The 22306-nt window shown below is 34.5% G+C and overlaps 12 protein-coding genes across 12 annotated transcripts, besides 1 other annotated feature; 7 read left to right on the forward strand and 5 right to left on the reverse strand. All coding sequences in view use genetic code 12, as the record gives it.

The window, feature by feature from the left end:
- Positions 1-225: 225 nt before the first annotated feature.
- DEHA2D18964g (DEHA2D18964p) lies at positions 226-1938 on the forward strand (the record flags this gene model as incomplete). The annotated part of the gene is made up of 1 exon (XM_002770316.1): positions 226-1938. One exon carries the CDS (start codon positions 226-228, stop codon positions 1936-1938), a length of 1713 nt encoding a protein of 570 aa, XP_002770362.1.
- Positions 1939-2755: 817 nt separating this feature from the next.
- On the reverse strand, positions 2756-3937 carry DEHA2D18986g (DEHA2D18986p; the record flags this gene model as incomplete). The annotated part of the gene is made up of 1 exon (XM_459311.1): positions 2756-3937. One exon carries the CDS (start codon positions 3935-3937, stop codon positions 2756-2758), a length of 1182 nt encoding a protein of 393 aa, XP_459311.1.
- A 682-nt stretch (positions 3938-4619) lies between these two features.
- On the reverse strand, positions 4620-5552 carry DEHA2D19008g (DEHA2D19008p; the record flags this gene model as incomplete). The annotated part of the gene is made up of 1 exon (XM_002770317.1): positions 4620-5552. The coding sequence occupies one exon, from the start codon at positions 5550-5552 to the stop codon at positions 4620-4622; it is 933 nt and encodes a 310-aa protein (XP_002770363.1).
- A 442-nt stretch (positions 5553-5994) lies between these two features.
- Positions 5995-7815, forward strand: DEHA2D19030g (DEHA2D19030p; the record flags this gene model as incomplete). The annotated part of the gene is made up of 1 exon (XM_002770318.1): positions 5995-7815. One exon carries the CDS (start codon positions 5995-5997, stop codon positions 7813-7815), a length of 1821 nt encoding a protein of 606 aa, XP_002770364.1.
- A 1364-nt stretch (positions 7816-9179) lies between these two features.
- On the forward strand, positions 9180-10232 carry DEHA2D19052g (DEHA2D19052p; the record flags this gene model as incomplete). Its single annotated transcript, XM_002770319.1, has 1 exon — positions 9180-10232. One exon carries the CDS (start codon positions 9180-9182, stop codon positions 10230-10232), a length of 1053 nt encoding a protein of 350 aa, XP_002770365.1.
- A 417-nt stretch (positions 10233-10649) lies between these two features.
- Positions 10650-11619: a long terminal repeat (relic of a LTR retrotransposon of the Ty3/gypsy group).
- A 2017-nt stretch (positions 11620-13636) lies between these two features.
- Positions 13637-14299, reverse strand: DEHA2D19096g (DEHA2D19096p; the record flags this gene model as incomplete). Its single annotated transcript, XM_002770320.1, has 1 exon — positions 13637-14299. One exon carries the CDS (start codon positions 14297-14299, stop codon positions 13637-13639), a length of 663 nt encoding a protein of 220 aa, XP_002770366.1.
- Positions 14300-17730: 3431 nt separating this feature from the next.
- DEHA2D19118g (DEHA2D19118p) lies at positions 17731-17895 on the forward strand (the record flags this gene model as incomplete). Its single annotated transcript, XM_459320.1, has 1 exon — positions 17731-17895. One exon carries the CDS (start codon positions 17731-17733, stop codon positions 17893-17895), a length of 165 nt encoding a protein of 54 aa, XP_459320.1.
- Positions 17896-18659: 764 nt separating this feature from the next.
- Positions 18660-19139, forward strand: DEHA2D19140g (DEHA2D19140p; the record flags this gene model as incomplete). Its single annotated transcript, XM_459321.1, has 1 exon — positions 18660-19139. One exon carries the CDS (start codon positions 18660-18662, stop codon positions 19137-19139), a length of 480 nt encoding a protein of 159 aa, XP_459321.1.
- Positions 19140-19229: 90 nt separating this feature from the next.
- On the forward strand, positions 19230-20441 carry DEHA2D19162g (DEHA2D19162p; the record flags this gene model as incomplete). The annotated part of the gene is made up of 1 exon (XM_459322.1): positions 19230-20441. One exon carries the CDS (start codon positions 19230-19232, stop codon positions 20439-20441), a length of 1212 nt encoding a protein of 403 aa, XP_459322.2.
- A 465-nt stretch (positions 20442-20906) lies between these two features.
- DEHA2D19184g (DEHA2D19184p) lies at positions 20907-21050 on the forward strand (the record flags this gene model as incomplete). Its single annotated transcript, XM_459323.1, has 1 exon — positions 20907-21050. One exon carries the CDS (start codon positions 20907-20909, stop codon positions 21048-21050), a length of 144 nt encoding a protein of 47 aa, XP_459323.2.
- A 16-nt stretch (positions 21051-21066) lies between these two features.
- On the reverse strand, positions 21067-21195 carry DEHA2D19206g (DEHA2D19206p; the record flags this gene model as incomplete). The annotated part of the gene is made up of 1 exon (XM_002770321.1): positions 21067-21195. The coding sequence occupies one exon, from the start codon at positions 21193-21195 to the stop codon at positions 21067-21069; it is 129 nt and encodes a 42-aa protein (XP_002770367.1).
- A 545-nt stretch (positions 21196-21740) lies between these two features.
- On the reverse strand, positions 21741-21974 carry DEHA2D19228g (DEHA2D19228p; the record flags this gene model as incomplete). Its single annotated transcript, XM_002770322.1, has 1 exon — positions 21741-21974. The coding sequence occupies one exon, from the start codon at positions 21972-21974 to the stop codon at positions 21741-21743; it is 234 nt and encodes a 77-aa protein (XP_002770368.1).
- Positions 21975-22306: the final 332 nt, after the last annotated feature.

Genomic DNA, 22306 nt, shown 5'->3' on the forward strand with positions numbered 1-22306 from the left:
TTAAATCACACAAAACTATGCATTTTAAAAGGCTAATCGTTAATACTGCATATTGTATAACTTATCTTATTCTTCCTGAAAGGTCCTATCGCGCTAACGTTATCTAATCAGCTGCAATTCATGTACGATGAACTATCCAACAACGTATTATATAACTATATATAATATACTACTAGCAAAATGAAATGAAAATCCTCGTAGATATATTTAATTTTACCAGGCATTATGTCCAAAATTAGTCCATTACTTTCAAGAGAAGAAATAATTGAACAGACTCGATCTAACAAGCTGTTTTACAATAATACTCAAAATGTGGAAGAACCAAAAATTAATGCTTTATTATCTAATTCAGATGAACAATTATTAGCAGAAATTGGATACAAACCAGAGTTAAAGAGGCATTTTTCGTTGTTTCAAGTGTTTGGTATATCCTTCAGTATAATGGCCATCTTACCGCTGATTCTGAGTATTCTTGCGGACGGATTAACTGGTGGACCTGCTGGTTGCTTTTGGGGTTGGGTTATTTCTTCAATGTTTATTCTTACAATTGGAGTTTCCATGTCGGAGAATGGAAGTTCGCAACCCACCTCAGGGGGTTTATATTACTGGACTAATTTCTATGCTCCAGCGCGGGCAAAGACAGTTATATCTTACTTGATAGGGAACACTAATTCAATTGCATTAATTGGAGGTTTGTGTTCTGTCGATTACGGATTTGCACAAGAATTATTGAGTGTTATTGTTATAGCAACGGATGGTGAATTCAATATTACTGCTGCTAAGACCTATGGGGTATTTGTTGCTTGTGTTTTATCTCACATCATTCTTACATGTGCTTCGTCAAAAAACTGTGCCTGGCTACAGACGTCGCTGGTCGTTCTAAATACCACTATTGTGGTCTTATTTTTGGTTGCTCTACCGATCGGTGCTAAAGGAAATTTTAAAACTGCAAGTTATGTCTTCACAGAATTTAACAACTTTTCAGATTGGCCATCTGGCTGGACCCAGGTATCATCTACATGGTTGCTGGGTATATGGACCCTTGGTGCATTTGACTCCGTGATTCATATGTCAGAAGAAATTCCTCTGGCTTCAACTGCTATACCCATTGGGATAATAGGCTCTTTGTCTGCTTGTATTATTTTGGGAATTGCTGTAATGCTTGTTACTTTATTTTGTATACAAACAAATGATATTGAAGGTCATATTATCGGATCAAAATTGGGTCAACCGATGGCTCAGATCATTTACGATTGTTTGGGGAAAAAATGGGCAATATCGTTCATGATACTAATTGCAATTGGCCAATTTTTAATGGGTGCATCTATTTTAACGGCCATATCTCGTCAAATTTGGGCATTTTCTAGGGATAATGGATTACCGTTTTCTTCTTGGATTAAAAAAGTTAATGTGAAGTTATCAGTTCCAATTAGAGCTGTCTGTTTCGGAGGTTTTGGAGCTATTTTGATAGGCCTATTATGCTTGATTGGACCTACGGCTGCGAACGCATTGTTTACTTTATATATTGCTGGTAATTATGTCGCTTGGGGTACTCCAACATTTTTGAGATTGACTTTTGGAAGAAATAAATTTCAGCCAGGAAAGTTTTACTTGGGGGGGGTTTTTTCACCTCTTATAGGTTGGACTTCAACGGTATTTATTCTATATACTGTCGTGATGGTGATGCTACCTTCCACCAAGTATCCTGATAAAGAAACAATGAACTATACTTGTATCATTACCCCTAGTGTTTGGATCTTTTCATTAGTGTATTATAAAATATATACACATAAGCATTACCATGGGCCTCAGAAGACAGTACATGTTTCAGATTGTGCAAGTGAAAACGGTATGGATCGGATTTATACGATCTTGGATGGAGTTGAGGTAAATTCAGACAAGAAATCGAGAACATATGAAAAGCTTGATTTTGCATGATTTTCCTTTGAAATGCCATTACTTGATTAGATTGATGGATTATTTAATTGTATCATTGGGATAAAGTGGAAGTTTTAAATTATTCTCTAAAGAAGAAGTTTACACTCAAGTTGTCAATTCAAATTTGTTACTTGGTCGACATATAAGATCGTTTTATCGCAAATTCGTAAGATTTTTTAAATTTTGCAATATTTGAATTTTGTACAAAGTGTTTATTTATAAATTTTATTATCTATATTAACATGTATCTAATCTAATAACATATATAAATCACGAGGATCGGCATTTACCCATTGGAATCCTCTTATACCGAGCTTCCTTCATTGTCAAAGGACAATCATCAGAAATTTCTGTATCAATATATTCTGGAGAAATCGAATTTACTCTAGCAAACTTCGCCTAGAGATTTGGCTAAATGAATTACACCTGCTTTAGCCTCATTGTAACATGCCTGTCCTTGTGGAAGATTCACAATGTGTCCTGCTATTGACCCAATAAAAATTAAGTTGCCAGTGCCTTGTTTTCTAAATACTTCGCCAACAGCTCTAGCACAATGGTAAGCACCATTGAAGTCAGTGTCAGTGACATCTTACTTGGCTGGAATACCTAAATTGGAATCATAACGTACAAAGTACCTAAGTCCCAAGAGTTTTAGCAACAGCATAACTAGCTTGTTTGTGAACTTAACATTAACTTCTCTTTTAATTCTTCAGCTACGATGTCAAAATAAATTCTCATGAAAGCTCATATGTCACAAAAGAATAATATCATATCATATAAATAATAATTTTTACTCAACATTCTAAATAAGACATACTTAAGTCAAATTTTGATATTCATTAAGGGCTTCATCTCGACTTGAACTATTTGCATCCAAATACGGGCGCTCGCCAATTCCTACCGTTCTCACACCAGTACGTTCGAAAGCATCATTGAAATAATCATTAGTAGCAGTATGGTATACAGATCTGTTATCCCAAATTGCCACGTCGTTCTTATTCCAGCGAAATCTTACTTGAATATCATGACTACCATATAATAATTCACTGAGGTAATCTTTAATAAGTGCACTTTCTGAATCAGAAAGACCATTAATAGAAGTAAAGTGATGCCCTATACTAAATATAGACTTCCACCCAGTGACGGGATTAGTACGCACAAGAGGATGGACTGCCGTTAATTCGTCACCTACATTCTCCGGTGCACCCCTTACTCCAGAATAGATTTCAAACTTGCCTTCAGAGGCCTTTTTAAATCCCGGTTGAGAATACACTCCAGTCAATGTTTCAAGGTAGCTGCGAAATGTAGGTGTTAACTTTTCGTAAAGGGCGTAGCCACTTGCCCAAAGAGTATCACCACCTGTAGGAGTCGATTCAACAATTTTAAGGACCGCATAATCTGACGTAACTGGTTCAAAAGTTATATCACTGTGCCAACCTTCACCGCTTCTCTTGCCACGCGTAAAATTCTTGATATACAATTCTTTACTAAGTTTAGAAGAGATTATAGATACTTCTGGATCGGTCTCCTCAGAATCATCGTCTTTAAAAAATCCTCCTGCTGGTGCTGTTGGATGGATATGAAGTCCAGACGTTTTCGGTTTATGGGTTAATTTTCCGAGTTCGTCAGCGAGGATCTTCTGTTCTTCGACAGTAATATCCTGATTTCTAAAAAATACCACTCCACGGCGAGAAACGGTAATAGCAAGATCTTGTAGTTTCTTCTTATCCTTAAGGATATCACTAATTTTAGCAGTCGGATATTCTCTACCTATCTGTGGTGTTATCTCATCAAATTCATATTCACGGTCAAGGTCTCCTGAAGGTTCAAGATAAAGAGTACTCGGCTGATATGAAGGACCTTCCTTATACTTTTCAGCATATGGCGAGCTCCCATTATTTTTCTTAGTAGTGTTCTTGAAAGTATTCTTTTGAAGAATACTATATTTTGGGGCATCATTTTTTGGAGCTTTCGTTGTTTCTATACTGGTGGGAGACATTATAACTTATTATACTATATATATATATATTGAAGTTTATTGTAAAACAACATACTTCCTCTCCTTAAATATGTTGTATTCCAAGAACTGTGGCATACAATTAATAAGTATATTTGCCTATCCTTTACTGTGCTGACATATTTAGGTGTCAATTGGGTATTTAAACAATACAATTGCGAAAACCACCTAAATGATTAAATATGTGTCGCTCTTTTACCTCACTATATTCTTTTTTGGTGTATAAATATGATAGAATTCAAAAAACATATCCGAAAGGCGTGAGTGCGTACTTAAAATGTTTTGTGGTGGATACTATGTGGCTTGTTCGGAGCCACAAATTATGTGTAATTACTATTCTCTGTCCCTGGGTGCATTCTAATTTTGTAGTAGCCAAAAAAATAAGTCTAACGTTTTATCAAGTGTCAAACTCGCTATCTATCGGCATTAAAATTCATAATTTATCATATTGTCCATAAATCTTTTCCTTATGTACACTATGTTTAAGCATTATAGTCTCCCAAATTTTATATGAGAACACAGATAATTATAATACCAATATATACTAGTAAAGGGGTACATTATTTGTCTTTCATATCTACATTAAGAGTCTACAAACTATAATAGGAACCATGTATAATATTATTCAAACAACTTAAGTTTACGGGTTTCGCAGTCTAAAAACTCAACTTAGGTTAAGTGGATCGACAGAAAGATACTCTTCGATGGTAGTAAGTTTTCTATGTACTTGCTTCGATGTCCATTCCACAGCTTCCTCGGTCAGAGGACCGTAATACCCATAATCTCTCAAGTATTTGAACATTTGAATTAATTCATCAGCAAATGTGGGTGGTAAGAACCCATGAAAAACCTCCTCTGCAACTTGCTTATAATTTACTATCTTTCCAGTCACAGCGCTCAATGCTCGCGTTACTTCTTCTAGCGAGTAAAGTTTAACTGCCGCATAGAACACCTTATCTTCATATTTGTCTGGTTCTTCAAGGATAGGTGCGATAAATTTACCAGTATCGCCAACAATATCGATAAATGGAATTTTTGTTTCAGGTTTAAAGATATTTGAAATTACATACGTTCCATCTCCACTAGGGTGTGGTTTCATCTGGGTATGGAAATTTTGCATGAATGATCCCGGTGCATAGAATGCGCTTCTAATTGGGAGGCTCCGAATGTATTCTTCAATCTCAGCTTTTACATCAAACTGAGTCACACATTTTAACTTACCATCTGTAATTTTAGTCACATTCGTACTAGTACTCCAAATAAGGTATTGAACGCCCGCAGCCACTGCTTCATCGGTAATGGCCTTACCTTGGCTGAACTCCCTTTCTTTTGCATTATAATCATAGATCGTGTTTGTTTGTCCAAAAACAGTATGAGCATCCTTAAACGCATTCTTCAAAGACTCGGGTGTATTGATATCTGCTTTAACAATTTCAACGCCTTTCTGTATAAGAGCTTGAGCCAGTGAGGTCGAAGGATCTCGTGAGACCCCTCGAAGCTTGTACTCCTTAGCTAAAACAGAGCCATTAAGAATATAAGAAATAATAGACCCGCCTTGTTGGCCTGTAGCTCCTAAGATAACTAAATGTTTGCTCATGTTGATAGTATCGTTTGTGTAATCCTGTTTGCAAGAATAAAAATAATATTAGGTATTCTTTTAAATTTATATCATTTTGGATTAGGCACAAGGTTGTAGGTCACAGATGATTATTCGGTCGAGTTTCTTCATTTAGAGTAATCATATAACTTTCAATTACCTCATACCACTCTTTAGTTGCTCTTCTACGGCAAGATTTTAATGAACAGTAGAAAATGAAAAGTTCGGTCGAACTTCCGTATTAGGAATATTTCACAAAGGTTGGGGGGATTGAGCCTCTTCAACAGAATCATTGAAGTATCGCGATAACTTATTTAATTCCAGACAGGAAAAAATCAACTTCTATGAAAGGTTCACGCCTAGCCTCAGTGATGAACCCATAGAAATCGAATACGGCCCCTTAGCCTGGCCGTTTATTGAAAAAAAGGAGCCCGCATTGCATATGATGTTGAAATATATTCGTGAATCGAAAATGACGAATGATATGGATCTGACTATACTGGGGGTTTTTCAAATACTGGAACTGAAAACTACAGCTAACGAAATATCTGAATATCATGATGAAATAGCAAACACTCTTCACCTAAAGATTAAGACGATTTTACCGAGCAAGAAGATCATATGGAACCTTATTTCATTATTTTTCAAGCATGTTTATTCATTTATGCCCATTTTGGACGAGATTTCATTCCGGATGGAAATGACCAGAATCATTGGGCCTGAAGAATTTGGAGATGATACTATTATTCCATCTATCCAAAAAGATGATGATTTTGCTTACATTGGAATTTTGCTTATAATACTACGCACATGCTATTTACAAGATGATAAAGGTAATGGTGGTTGTATTTCAGATGGTGTACAAATAGGGCCTGAATATATCAATTTAGCTAATATGTGCTTAAGGCGCTATGATATCATAGGTAAAGTTAGTTTAACGGTTTTACAATGTGCATTTTGTTTGAGGCTTTACCAAAAAGTTGCGCCAACATTTAACGACAGTTTTAATAATAAAAATACGACAGTATATAACGGCATACTTGTTCAAATGGCTTATTCGTTAGGGTTGAACAAGGATATTCAGTTACCTGACCAGCGTATGAAAAATTTGAGACAAAAAATATGGCATCTTTTGGTTTTATTTGATATTATAGAAGCATATTCCTTTGGTTCTCCTTTGATTACAAAAAGACTTTATTTCAATACAAGACTTATTCTTCCTGGTGAGATTGATGGTAACAACTCAAATAATTTAGATTGCACTTTGGAGCGGTCAGTGGTAAGTAATATGATAAACCTGCTGAATAACATGGATCCTTTAATTGACATTCTTAATATGATTTTAGATATCAAAGGACAAACTAAAATTTCAAGCTTGGTACTATCAATAAATAAAGTGGAAATAAGAATAGCGAAGAGTTTAGGTTTTTTAAAAGACATTTTGGTTCCAATACCAAAAAATATATCAGCACTGGAGATACATGATCGGATACATAAGATGAAGGGCTTAATGTCAATTAAGATCTACTTATCATCAATATACCAACACTTAGCTGTACACTTTGAGCATACGAATAATGTGAGGTTAGCATTGTTTTATAGAAAGAAAATACAATGTATTAGTATTGGTGAAATAATGCCAGTCTTATTACCACTTACAGAAGATATGAGCAATTATTTTGGACGTATTGGGGTTTTAATAATAACTTCATTTTTCTTTCAATCAATTTATAGAATGAGCTTGCTAAATATCGAGGTACTAATTCGCTTAAGATATCATTTTTACTATTTCACTGACATTTATTCCTATAAGCAAGATAACTCATATATTTACTCTTATCTCAGCAAAGCCATTGAGAAATTAGAACGATCCATGGATATTTTTATATCTTGTATATCAAGATTGTGCAAAGAATATGACTATACAAAGAAACCGAAGAATTTATTGAATGTTTATTTATGCATCCTTAAGAAAAATGAGTTTTATGAGAATAATATGAATAATAATGCCTTAAGAAAAACCAAGTATACAAGCGATTACTTAAAGCAAATGTGTTGCATTTATGATGCAGCGTTGGGCAATGTTACGAATTCTCCTTATCCTTTGGATTCTGTTGACACGTACGATTTCGAGGATGATACTAGCCAAGAGGATATTTTCAGCTTAATTGATTTCGAAACTTTGAATTTTGACATCATTGATTATATTAATCAATTCGGTAATGATAATTTTGTACGTGAAGAAACTTCATTATTTAAATAAGTTCTGTTTCAAAATTGATAAACGATGAATTACAGAACAAAGTGGCTTAATGGAAATCTGGAAGTTAGCTTGAAAGATACAACAAGCATTAATATGACAACATCTTATCTAATATTATAACACCAGTCACATATAATTCATCGTTGCTCGGTACCTTATTTATATTCTTCCAAATTCAATTATTCTCCACGATATACTTCCTTACAATAAATAATTGTTTCTTATAGACGTATCTGCCTGCCAGCGGAATCAAATTGTAATAAGAAATTATCCCAACCCTAAATAAATGAAGAGAAGTTCACTTGAAATGTAAGTACAATTTCTGGCTAGCGATTACGATAAGCTTTTTGGCGAAATGAAAATGATATATAAATAAGAATTTCTATGTCACACAAAGAATTTAAAATCAAGTTAAATCTGAGAGTACATTTGCACTTTGAAAAGGTAGGTACAGAAATTTCACAACTAATATTGAAAGATGTCTTCACACTTTAAGTATTGCTTTTGGTGTAGTACCTTGCAATACGTTTATTCTTAAGAAATTTTCAAATATCCCATACGATCTTGAGGTATCAAAGGAAAGAATAGATTCAATAATGAAATCTCTAATTGAGTTATACCTTAATAAAGGGATGATTTTGCAGCAGTTGAACAAAAGAATTTTCCTTGGTTTTAAAGATCATTATCAGAAATCAGGGCAATAAGACAAAAGGTTTGTTTATGTTCATGCATAGTATTCCGTTTTGAGAAAGAACGATTCATTATTACTCACATATATATATGGTAGAGTTGATGCTCTCAACGATAAGTAGCGTAAATTTGGGAATTCTGTGGTTCACATAAAAATTCGAACGATGTTAGTATCTCTTCCAATAGTTAAGACTATCATAGTCCTGAAAGGTTACATCTTAAAAGCCCAAAAATTCCTGAAAGGTTACATCTTAAAAACCCAAAAATTCCTGATTGTTTTATACAAAACATTTAATTTTCATCTTTTATTATCTTATATTAAATTCTACTCCGAATAGAGTAATTCCAAAAATTACCTCAAAACGCATTACTTCTTTTTAGAGGAATGATCAGAATTGAACCAATTCATATTATCCTTAAAGTTTTAAGAAACCCCCGAAAAGTAATTCCAGCTAGGTAATCTATGTTGAAGGTTGCTCTATGAAACATTTAAACTGACCACATTGTAGAATAGTGCAGAGCTTTACAATGTGTAGCATTGATTTGCATTTATACCTCAGCATACTAAATTATAGAACTATTCTGCAGATATATATATATATATATCCATATTTGAATTGATTTTTTGAAAATCATCAGTATTTAAGAATATTATTTACTCAAAGTATATCGACATGGGAAATTCAACAGATTTTAAAGGAGAATTTACAATTAATCCTCCGCTAACGATGGAACAGATCCAATACGCAACTGATTGTTTTGAGGATTCAAAGTCACATATGTATTTACAACACGGTAATGCTGAATTTACTAATGGTCATGGGGACTTGAATTGGGATGGTAGCTGGTCAGTCTCTCCTGGTGGGGATAAAATATTCTTCAATCCAATGGACAGGCTCTACGAGGGGAAAGGGTATTTAAAGTACTTAATAGAGCATGCAATAAGGCCAACTAAATCCACCGTAAATGGTGAGATGGTTTTCCTTAATGAGTATGGTTCTTTTGGAATATTAGGAGTTGAAAATAATGAAGTGTATGTTATTGGTTATCTAAAGGAAAATGATTTACCTCTTTATGTAGAAGCAAGAGAAGAGGCCCTCACGCTGAAATCCTACTCATATAATGTCAGCATAGACCAGATTCCTCAAGAACTTAGCTGCAATCTGTTGATACCTGTAATTTTCAGATACGATATAGCCCTGAAAATTACCAGAAACACAGAATTCGTGGGATCATTTAATGTTGAAAGCATATTTGACTTTGAAGCATATTTGATGACTAAAAGCACTAAAGAGGAATATATCGACAATGAGGTAGATAAAGAGCTAAAGAAACTTTCTGGGTGTTACACATATAACCCCGGATTCCTTGCTGAAGCTGAAGAGCGCATACGTCAAAAAATTGAGCGCACATATCCATATATTGCAGAACACAATATAGACGGTACAGTTGGTGACAGATCAACAAAAAATGAATGGATACTCTCTGATAATCAACAGAAACTCATATGGTCAGGTATAAAATTTATTGCTGCTCATAACTGGCTAGCATTTTTAAGTTTTCTGTGCTTTGATATCCGAGGTTCAATTAAATGGGTCAATGAACGAAATGAACTGGGGTTGCTAACGGTAGAAAGAATTGAGAATCTGAATTATGGCAATAAGAACTTCGTTTTCATAGAATTTGATGGGAAAAAATATTTGGCCAATATTTCATGGAGCTATTAATAGTCATCAGTTCTATAAAATAGTTAATAAATAACAGCAAGGTTTGTTGTTTTCGTATATAATCAGCAGGTTTACAATATATATCTTCACTCTTTTTAATTCATTATTCTTCTTTACTCTTTGACAAATATACTAGTAGACCCCCCACCTGAACCAATACTTATACCCTGCAATTGGGTGGAAGCCCATAAAAAAACTGGAAGCCTGGTTTGTTTACATGGCATCAAGGCTCTTTAAATCAAAACAAATAATCAGGTCAATCATCTTTTCAGGTTTTCTAACCTTCAGAAGAAAGCATATGTCCGATCTACAAAAGTTTACAACCAGCAACATGACTGTAATGAATAATTGAAATTGCTGTGACGATGAAGAATTACTAATGAATACGGTGAATCCTTTTTTATTATAAAAACTTTATATATGGAACTTGTCGCTTTCAACGAAAGAATAATTGATATTCATTGTGCATCAGTTGATAATCTAAATCCTTTCGTAAAGTCGGGCAATACCAAAACAAGATGAGTCGTCATCTTTTCTTTTAGTATTTCGATGCTTTCCTTTCGGCTTCCTGCAAACTGCAGTGTTCTGCCATAAATTTATTGGTATCTTTAAATCATCAGGCACAATTCCATTGGACATAATTGTATGTCCTAAGAATTCTAATGTGTCTTTGAAAAATTCACACTTCTTTTCTTTTGCAATCAACTTATTTCCTCTTAATAACTGAAGTACTCTTTTTTAAATCTCTCTCGTACTTTTTCCCATATGACTACAAATTAATATCTAGTTAAACTAAAACATTAGGCGTGTCTCCTAATATATCATTCATAAATGACTGAAATGTTGCAGGACCGTTTACCACTCCAAATGGCATTACACTCCAATGGTTCCAAAAGGTGTAATAAAACCTGTCTTTTCTTCGCGTACCGGCTTCATTCTGATCTGAAAATATCCTGACATTATTTTTACCATTGAAAATACTTTGGCTCTACCTATTTTCATAAATTTCAATTAAGGGAATGGAAAATGCATTTTTTATCGTGTTAATATTTAATAATTTAAAATCAACGCATAGAATTAATGTCTTATTCTTTTTCTTCATAAATAGTACTGGTGCAGCACACGGTGAATTTGATTTCTGTATAGATCCTTGCGGTAGTAGTTCTTCTATTTGTTTCTTCAATTCTTCTGTCTCAAACTGTGAAATACGGTACGGTAGTCTTGCCGTAGGTTTTGCACCTGGAATGAGGTGAATTCTATGAGTCACCTTCTTGAACTCGGGTGTTTTCCGTGTACTCGTATTCGTTACGACTTCACTAAACTCTGACTATATAAACTCGGGCACTTCTTTACCTCTTTCTAGAGTTTCTTCTGTAATATAAAATAATTGTCAGTACCGAAAGTATTTGCAAATGCCAGCTTTTCTTCAGAAATATCGACACAGATAAGTTTTTAGAACTGTACCTGTACGCTTTTGCAACTTTTTCGACATAATAACCCAATTGGTTCACAACCAAAGACAACGACAGAATCAACCGCCTTCAACTTGGCACGCTAGGAGATTTTTACTGTGACACTAACAGGTTCTATCATAACGGCTTCTTCCGTATTCATATGATCTAGGATCTTGTAAAGCATAATCATAAGAAACATTATAGTATTTAGCTAAAGTACCATCGTCAAGCGGAGTTGCCGTAAAATAAGTACCATAGCAATATATTTTCCAACTCTGCAAAGATCACAAAATTTATAGGTTCAATAGCAACTCTCTTACCAATTTTTAAACCGGGTACTTAGGCGCCAAGTGCGGAAATAATTCCATCATGACCCAATATCATATATGTAACTTCTTTCAAAACGTACTTACCAATAATTCCATTTGCCAGTAATGAGCATCAGAACCGCAAATACCAGTTTCTTTTATGCGAACCCTGACATCCTTAGGCTCCAATTTCGCAATTGGTCTCTTCAAATGCAACTTTTTTGACAGCTTCCAATACAAAGGCCGGGTTCGTTCCACGCATACTTTTTACGTCATTGAAGATTTTTTAGTAAAGCACACTTTCTTGTTATTGCACATTAGGAACAAACCCTTTTACGGTTGTTAGCTCTGTTGGAAGATTTTCTATCTTATTTTTCTGAGCGTCCGCCGAATATTTTCGAATGCTCTTTTGCTTATCATCTTGTGACCATTCAACGCACAATAAATGAATTTCCAACTTGAGACTGGTAAGGCCTAAATCAAAAACTAACGTGCAAACCTCTTTCATAGATCAACGTCGTAAAATGCGAATGTAAATGAGCACTTTTAATTTTTTTGCTATTTTGACACAACTTATGATTTGTTGTTTTTAATGTGTCGCACGCAACGTTTTCAGTTACGATGTGTTGTATCGTCATGCTATTAAGTTAGTAGTCCTCTTAGAATTCATCATATTAAAATTATTTATAAAAATATATGTCTTCTTGCATCCTCCACATCAACATCTTCATGGTTATCATCGGCGATTTTACTAAACTCGTTACACAAATCTTTTATCGTGATGTTCGCATTTCAATAACCCCATAAAATGCAATTATTTCCTAGCTGAAACTTGAAACAAGTATTTCTTTTATGCTAGCTTTATTCAGTATCAGGATCGAATTCCATGATTATGTGGTAACCGTTATGCTAATTTAAATCAGAGCTTGTTCTGGATTTCCAGATTTATTACAACGAAACCGATTAGATATCATTGAAAATGAACAAAAATAGACTAAGGACCAAAACTTTCAAAAAGGGAAACACTTCTTTTCATGCTGAAAATATCAATTTAAATGTTTCACAAATATTTAAACAGGCGGCACTATTGACAAACAGTATTGTTAAAATCATCCTATTTCATTTGGATCGGAATTCTGGGACAGAATTTGCCCTGTATTTTTGAATTAACTTATTACGGCGAAAGAGTTCAAGATCTGGTTCGAAAAAAATAAGATAAATGAAGTTACAACATTATTGGATGACGAATTATTGATTTCATGAAAGTATCGCAACAGGCAGGTATTGTTTGAACATCGGAAACCTTTACTTAGTAAAGCCTCAACTTTAATCTACAATCATTAGAAACTGCAATAATTAGTTGGTGACATAGAATGTCTCAAAGCGGATCATGGATAATCTACTCTGTGTGTGCTACGACGAAGAAATTCTAACAGCTTATACTTTAGAAGCCAGCTTCTAATTTTTATCAGCCTATTCAATCCTATACGAACAAAGCTATTTATACAGCTGAAATATGATTTCCTCCTTTTTCTTAACAACAAACCATTTACCAATATAGTTACATTTGTAAGCGGAAGTCATACAAGGACTGACTCTATTGGAATTATTTTATACAAATAAGTAGCAGCGACTTCGCTAATTAATTTCGAAAACTATGAAAGTCGAATACTGAATCACTTCTTAAAGTGAAACCAATTGCATCTCTTAATTTCTTTTTCAATGAAATAGTCTCGTTGTTTGTAAATGAAACACCGTAGCCTCTTAAATAACGAACACATTCTTCTCTTGTTAAGTTTTCAATGTCTTCGATATTTAGAATGGGCGGCAAATCTTCGTCGGGCTCTTGCCCATTCAAAAATGGTAGCTTTCCACTAGAGAAACCGGAAGCTCTCAGCTCTTTGTTTTCAATGCGTGCGATTCTGAAATTAACTCGATTCAAAGCAGTTGATAACCCTGACATATCACCTTTCAAATCTGACATATCACCTTTCAAATCTGACATATCACTAGCAAAACGGTTAGCCCAGTTTGAAAACCAAAGTGGCATTGTATCCGCTCCTTCTTCGTTAGCTTTCTGTTCAAGAAAGCCATTTACACGTTGAATATCTTCATTTGATTGCACTTGAATTTCTAGACACTGGCGTTTTGCTTGTAATTCAAGCTCTGACGCATGTTGATGCAGATCTGTTATTTTATTACTTACCGCAATTTCTAGTTTTCTCTTATATTTAATCACCTCATTATAACTTTCATTAGTTGGTGGATTTACTCCATAGTCGTTTTGAAATATAGGATTGTTCATCTTTTTAGATAATACTGGTAGTAAAAACGGAGCTAAACTAGGAACTTTTTATGCGATCCGTCGGATGTCTTTTCTAGCCGTTGAGGGTTACCCGGAAATGTAAGTTATTTCCATCCCACACTTTGATTTGTTGTTTTCGATGTGTCGCACGCAACGTTTTCATTACGCTGTGTGGTATCGTCTTGCTATTTAAGGATAGTGGTCCCCTTAGAATTCAGCATATCAAAATCGTTCATAAAATATCTGTCTTCTTTCATCCTTCAGATCAACGTCTTCCTGGTTATCAATTACGATCTTACTAAACTCGTCAATCTTGGTGATACCAAAACTTTTTTCGTGATGTTCGCATATCAGAACCCCACAAAATGCAATTATTTAAATCTGTAAATAATGCGGTATTAAGCATATCTCTAGAAAGAAATATGTTTTTTTTCCAATATTGAAAATGATATAGGTAAAATCGTTAAACTTTTATATCCTAAATTTTGGCATAAAAAGGATTACTCATTTTTTCCGAAATTTCGATTATTCAAGTGGATAAATGTCTATCTCTCAGCGGATTTAATGCAATAATACCATATAATGCACGAAATAAACTAATTTTTTCAAGAACTTATCGACTGCACTTGCATAGTTGAGATGCACACCGAATTTTTGTTAAACTAGTAACTAAGAGAAGGTGGGGAGAGTAGAATTGTAGGCTATATTACGTCTTCTAAGAATTTTAAAATAGTGAACGATAATGAAAAATTTATGATGATACACTTTTCTCAGATCCCAAGGATATTGGAACTTATTCAGAATACTAAATAATACCTGAACTTTCAAAATTGAAAAGATTTAGAAACTTTTGATGGTACATATTCAGAAATTGCATTGTCGAGGTATTTGAACAGAAAATTCTCAATACATCTTGGTGCTACTTTCTAATTAGAAAACCTTTTCTCTAATATATTATTCCTTGAATTATATTCCAAATTATAAATTACGTGAGATCTACATATAGAGGAGGTATTCAATAAAGATAAATATTGGCTTGTAACAAGGGTTAACATTTAAAACCTCTTTCTCGAATAAATTCTAAGAGAGCATTCAGCAGATTAAGACGCTAATAAAATAGCAGTTTCTGTTATGGATGTTCACTACTATATTTGTGACGCCTTCGACGTATTACCTTCCGTTATTGTGCTTGTAGCGAGCGATTGTTCGCTCATCTCATCAAAAACCGCTTCAGAGGAAGGATTAGTACCACTTCCATCATTTTCATCATTGCCAGCCTCGTCAAGAAGTACTTCACTTTCTTGACTATACTGATTGTCTTGAGGATCATTCTCAATTTGATTCTCTATAGCTGCCTTCAATCCTTCAAATCATTCCGCATCTTATAGACTCCCGTTTTGTAATCACCTATCCCGAAAACAATATCGGGATATTGCTTATCTGAATCCGATTTATTTATCATATGAATCATATCAGGTTGTATTATTCTTCGTTGATCCAATGGCGGTCTTACAATTGATGGATTATCAAAACAGTTGTCCTACATCATCACGATAAAGCTGATCGATTGTTCCTGCTATTTTTCCATTAAAGTACCACTGGATAGCTTGTCCACATGCATTGCATCCCCCAATGGATAACGATAGTCTTCTGCTAAAAGTCGACTCCTGATACTCGATTCCCTAAGAGCATTATCAAGCGACGCAAGCTATCCGTGAATCCATCACTACTCATCTCCCTGAATTCAGCAGTAATCAATGCTCGGCTGGTATACACAAGAACCCGCATAAACGGCGTATTCCCTATGTCCACGGATTCCTTACTCTTGGGCACTAGTCTCTCTGAGGAGGGGTTTCGCTCGCTTCTTTCACTACGAATCCTTAATAAGTGAGTAATCAAAAAAAATCTTGCATTTTTCCATGATATTGCGGACTCTACCATATAGTTCTGGATCTACTGTAATGTACTCGTTGCTATTACCATCGATGGTGATATCACTGCTATCTACCCCCGAAAAATACATACATGGCATCATGTGATAGGTATTAAACAGCGATGCTCATTCCTTAATCATTCGTTGGGTTACGTAATGGCAATGGTGATTATATAATGAAATGTCTTAGCGTAATTCAAACATTCCCGTCTGACGCCGCATGGCTATCCAAAAGAGGTGAAGTTTCAGCAACCTCCTGCGTATAAAATATCGTTAGAAGGGATACTCAACCCGCACTTCCCACTCTAAAAAACACAAAATTTTGCAACCCGAACGAAAAAAAAAAAAAAAAAGGCCTATGCGTCAACAGTTCGTCCTCAAGAAAGCTATGATGAATATCCCTATACCCCATATTTCTTACGTTATCAGCAAACATATTGATATAAGACTATTCAAGTGAGAAGTTGAAAGAAATATAATCTTCGTTCATTACAGTGTTACAGCTAATATTCGCCATCTTCGCAATACATGAATTATCATTAGAACTAAATAATTTAAAACAACTAAAACTATTGCAATAATAGGAATTAAATAAAGATAAATAGTAAACATTTTATAAAGTAATTAAGTTCGTAAACTCCTGTCATCCGGTAGGGCTGATCCCTTTACAGTCTATGCAGAATGACAGCTCCTTTCCTGGAGAAAACTATGGCAACAACCTGACAAAATAAGTATGCAAGCTACGGATATTTAGGAAAGCTAATTTATTCTCCTCAATATACTCCCTCATAATCAGGATCGACTCTTCCGAAGTCCTCCGAGTATAAAAGTATCGCTGCCAATACTCGAGCTACCTCCCCATGCCACAACTCTTAGGTACTTGTCTTTGTATGGAGTGACACGGTCATACCAAGTTATAGGGTGTAGCCAATCAACCCCACTTAATCCAGTAACATTGTAATCTTCGTTACATTCAGTGTTGAATTCTGCATCTTCCCAAGACTCTAACCAGGCGGGTTTTCCAATTGCTTGTATGTAGTTCGGGACTTTTACAAATTTGATACAGATATCTGTATTATTACTAGGGCTCTTTCCCACAGTATCTATGGATCCACCATCTAATCTCTTTTACAAAACCATAGACACTGTAACCTGTGACATAATGCAGAATAATATTAAGGCATATAAACGTAATACAAAAACTCTTAACGTTGTTATTCACTCTCCTCATTTATTTGTTATTTCAAACTGTTCACAAAACTATAACCTAAATTATACCGTAACTATTATGTTTATAATTTATTTCAAATAAATATATCTGTTTATATACTAACTTATCAAATATATTCTGAACAACTGCGGTCCTGTTGCACAGGGGGTAATAAATTCCCATATCGTCTTGAGGATAGATGATTCTCAATTCGGAAAAGCTGTTGCCCATATTGATGCCTCCGACTTCAACAATAGGTTATCCGGAACTTCGGACAGCCTGTTATGCATGACCGAATACAGTCATCTTCACATCAACATGACATTCAAGTGCAGAAGTATTCCATATGGTTATGAATATACAAACAACTACAGGGCGCAAATATCTTGTTTACGTGGTGAACTTGGTTATAACTTTGTGGTCTCTCTTATTACGATTACGATTGACACATAGGCTTAATTCAAAGCAGAGCCATAAAAATGCGCGGGTATTTTGTGTTTGGCATGCGGACTCTCTCCTGATTTGATTTAATATCATTCCTACTCACAAATTATACTGGGAAAGAATATAATCGTTAAATCGAATTTCTCAAAATAGGGAATTTGTTGTACAACATACTAATCATCTTGTGGATAGAAACATTTGTGGTCAGACGATGATCGTAAAGCCTTGTGGGACTATTTTTAATTTATTAGTTAATCATTAAGTATTTCCATTATAGTTAAAGCTTGAAAAATACCGCAATAATCCCTTAGATTAGCATTTTAACAAGTATTTTTTTATGCCAAATTGAATAGTCTCCCACATATTGACTACAATACTTGACGCGAAAATGATAACTGCTAAAAGTAGTTTTTCAAACAAATAGCCTACTTATTTAGTGCTTAAGATAATAGATAGCTCATGTATCACCTACACTTGAAGAATTCATTTTTACCATACACATCTAAACCATGTAAAAGCAAAAAATACAAGTCGTCCGTAAGAAAATAAAAAGTTTCAAAACTTCTTGTCGCATAACATTGCAACTGTTTACATGTATGGAACGTCATTAAAGCAATTATTTTGGATTAATACCTTCGGAGTTATTTCGTGTCATTCATGTAAGCTGGTGTTGCTCGCAAAAGGTTGCAGTACTTCGCATTAACTTGTCTTAATGAATAAATATTAAAAAAAGAATAATTATACCAAACTATCAGTTTATATAAATATAAATAATGTACTTCTCTGGTAAAGATATCAAAGAAATCATTGTCGAAGAGCCTTCTAGGGAAGCTATCAAAATAAATCCAACATTATTCAATAGTTTACGTGATAATAATGAACAAAGTACAAGAATATTGTTGGATATTCCATTACTAAAGATCCGAGATTATAGAGGCAAAACAAAGCAGGTCATGAAGAGCTTAGTACCTCAAAGTGATGCAGATGTATTTGCAGGCGACATGCCATTTATGTCAGCTCTTGTTTATATCACAAATGCAATGATGAATGCCAAGTTTACAGGCTTGAGTATTGATGAGTTCAAAACAAATTATCTTTCTCCTTTTGATAAGACTATTAAAGAATCGAAGATTCAATATCTTCCTTGTTTAAACCCAGTTTTTCCTTATCCATTGGCATATGATTGGGATGATGAGTTTGACATCCATCAATATTTCAGGCAAGATATATCTGGGTCAATTGAACGTATATAACATAGCATCTATGATTTTTACCATAGATTTGGATATCCTCCAATTGTAAAAGCTCTTTTGAATCAGAAACAAAAATTGCGACCTGATATTATGCACTATAAGATGAGCAAGTCGGAACCTTATACAGATAGTCCTGCCTTATGTTTCGGAATAGGTGACTATAAGACAGAAAATTATTATTTATCTCAGGGATTTGAAGAATTGAAAGTAGCTATAGAAAATACAAGAACTTCAATGATTGAATTAATTTTTCCAGAGAGGGAATGGAGCCCTAGGGTGGTTTTTGCTTTGACTCTTCGCAAACATCTTTATCAGGCCTTCCTTTGTGGTACCGATAGAGTTTTCATCTCAGATCACCAATCATTTTCAGGTTTTTTCAGATATGAAATTGTCAATGGTCAAATGACAATAGAATATTATGTCATAAACGATCCAGAGACTGCTTTAGAAGGTATGACTTTAAGATCTGCTATAGCTGGATTCTTTTATAAGAGTGAGGAAAAAGCCTTCGATACGAAGAAAGCGCTAGCGAGGTCCCTTCTGGTGGCTAACAGTGCCAAGAGGTTTGATCCATTCTTGAATGTACTTCCCAGACCTGTTGAGCTTTTAAATAAACTACCAACTAATGAACTTCAAGGGTTGAGAAACATTGAAGAAACAGATGGCCTTGAAGATTTTCAAGTAATCTTAGACCAACCATACTGGCGAATAATTCATAACGCAGTGAAATGGTATCCTAATTTAGGATTGAAACTTCCATACACTGTGGTTGCTGAATTGTATCGCTACTCTAAATTGTTCTGGGAAGATGCAGCCAATGGTTTGTTATGGGTCAGTCTTCCTGATAAAAGAGAATATTACGAAATGTTCATTACGGAACTTTCAATTAATGAAAAAAATGCGAAATCACAATTTGCTGCAAATTTTTCAAAGCTCATTGTTTCTGGTTATTGGAATGGCGTTCCTGATCATCCAATGCATATATTTGAAGATGTAGGTGAAAAAATTCCAAGGAACGAGTGGGAAGAGGAAAAGGTGTATGAGGGTGTTAAATTAAGGCTAGAAGAACTCCATCTGTTGGGAATTAGCCATAATGATGTTAGGATGGAGAACATCCATGTTTCTGAGTCAGGTAAAATTTTGTTAGCTAATTTTGGGTTATCACAATATCCTGCAAATGAAAAGAATAAAATGAATGATTTTGATTTTTTGAACAGTGTATTCCCAACCAATACAGACAGTGAAGATAGTGATTCTGAATGTGATATGACAATGAATATGAATGAAGACAATAGTAATTAAGAAATTGCAAAATGGTCATCAAAGCCGGGCTGGTGCACGAAAAATTGGTCCACCAAAAATTGTAGAGTCTCCATACTCAGATTGTATACTTACTCATTTGATCAGATGTATGATAAGCTTGTATGTTAAAATGAAATCGCCTGAGTATGTCGTGATATTTTGATATATGGAAAGAAGTACATGTTTTTTATGTTTGCGCAAAAAATGTGAGAAATAGTGATCTATATTGAAATTCTAAGAATACTAAGAATTTTGATTTCAGTTTTTGCTGAAATGTAGGGATTGTAATATAAGAACTTTTTTATATCAAGTATGTAATGTAGGACTTAAATAATGCTGTAAAGGTGCGGCAATCATCGTGGTATAGTTTAGGATTTTATGAGATGTTTTGTGATCGTTTTCGCGCTATGTTGCTACTTTCAGAGATTTCGCATCTATAAGTAGTTGCAATAAAAATGGAGTCATATGGTTTTCAAGGAGTATATTCTTCAAGCAAGACTGCTTTTGAAGGGTACGGAATTACAGCAGGATATTGAGAGAGGGAATATTGAAGGTGCTGATTCGCTATACGACACATATGATGTATGCAATCTATGCCAGTCGCTTTAACTAAAAGTTTTCCAAGTTATGCAGTTAACGAATTATCGAGGTAGTGGTAGCCAATCCGAAGTGGCAAAGAAAATTGATTTTGAAGAAAGGTTTCAGCTGCAATAAAGGTTAAAGTTTTTTGGGTAAAAGCTAGAGTAATATTCATCGGAATAACGACATAGCCCCCATAAAACCCAGCTTCGCTTGTAGGTATATTTTATCTGTGGGATTCCTTCCAAGTAAAATATCTTGTTCTAGAATTGTTGTTCTCAACTCATTTCGTCAAAACTTTCCTCAGAAGGATTATCATTACATCTATATTTGTCATCTATGCCAGTATTTTCTGTGATTGAGTCTAAATTTCCTGAAAGGTTGCTGAAAGATTGTTTCCCTGACGATCCTCTAGTAGTCCTAGGAAGTATATTTTCAAATGGATCCAGTCCCTCTGTTTTACCTGCCACCTCAAAACATTTTACTAGTTTACCCTTTGCAACATATGCGTCAGACACATCCTTATATGAAAATCCCGCTATTACACTTCTTAAGGTAACGCCATACCCAACATTTTCTGGATCATTGATTGCATATAGTCTATAGTCATTTTTTCATTCACAATGTCATACCTGAAGAATCCTGAGAAAGTTTGGTGATCTGAGATAAAAATCCTATCAGTGTCGCAAAGGAATTCTTGATAAAGATATTTCCTTAAAACTAAAGCAAATAAAACCCTAGGGGACCACTCCCTATCAACAAAAACTGTAGACTTTTCAGAGATCTCAATCGCTTAGTATCCAATAGATATTGCTTGAATTCTTTTATAGTCACTTTTAATTCTTCAAATCCTCGTGCCAAATTATAGGTTCCTTTTTTATAATCACCTATAGCAAAACAAACTTCTGGAATTTGCAAATTTTTAAAAGGTCCTTTTTTCAATACATGACCCATAGCTGTTTATGCGACTTTTCTTCTATCCAATGGTGGTTTAATAATCGACTGTTTGCCAAAATAGTTGTCCATATTACCTGTATCACGATAAAGTCGCCTGATTGTACTTGTTATTTCTTCATTAAAGTAGTTTTGGATATCATCTTCCAGGTGGTTAGCATCACAGAATGGATAAGCATATTTGTCCAAGCTCGAATCCTTTTAATAAGTGAGTATACAAAAATACTCTTGAGTTTCGAGTTTCCCTTGCCAGAAATGATAAAACCGAGTACGAACCAATTTTTATGCAAAAATTGGGTGAAAGACTTGATTGGAAAATATCGAAGAATGTA

This window comes from Debaryomyces hansenii (genome assembly GCF_000006445.2).
Source record: "Debaryomyces hansenii CBS767 chromosome A complete sequence".
NCBI classification, from domain to species: Eukaryota; Fungi; Ascomycota; class Pichiomycetes; order Serinales; family Debaryomycetaceae; genus Debaryomyces; species Debaryomyces hansenii.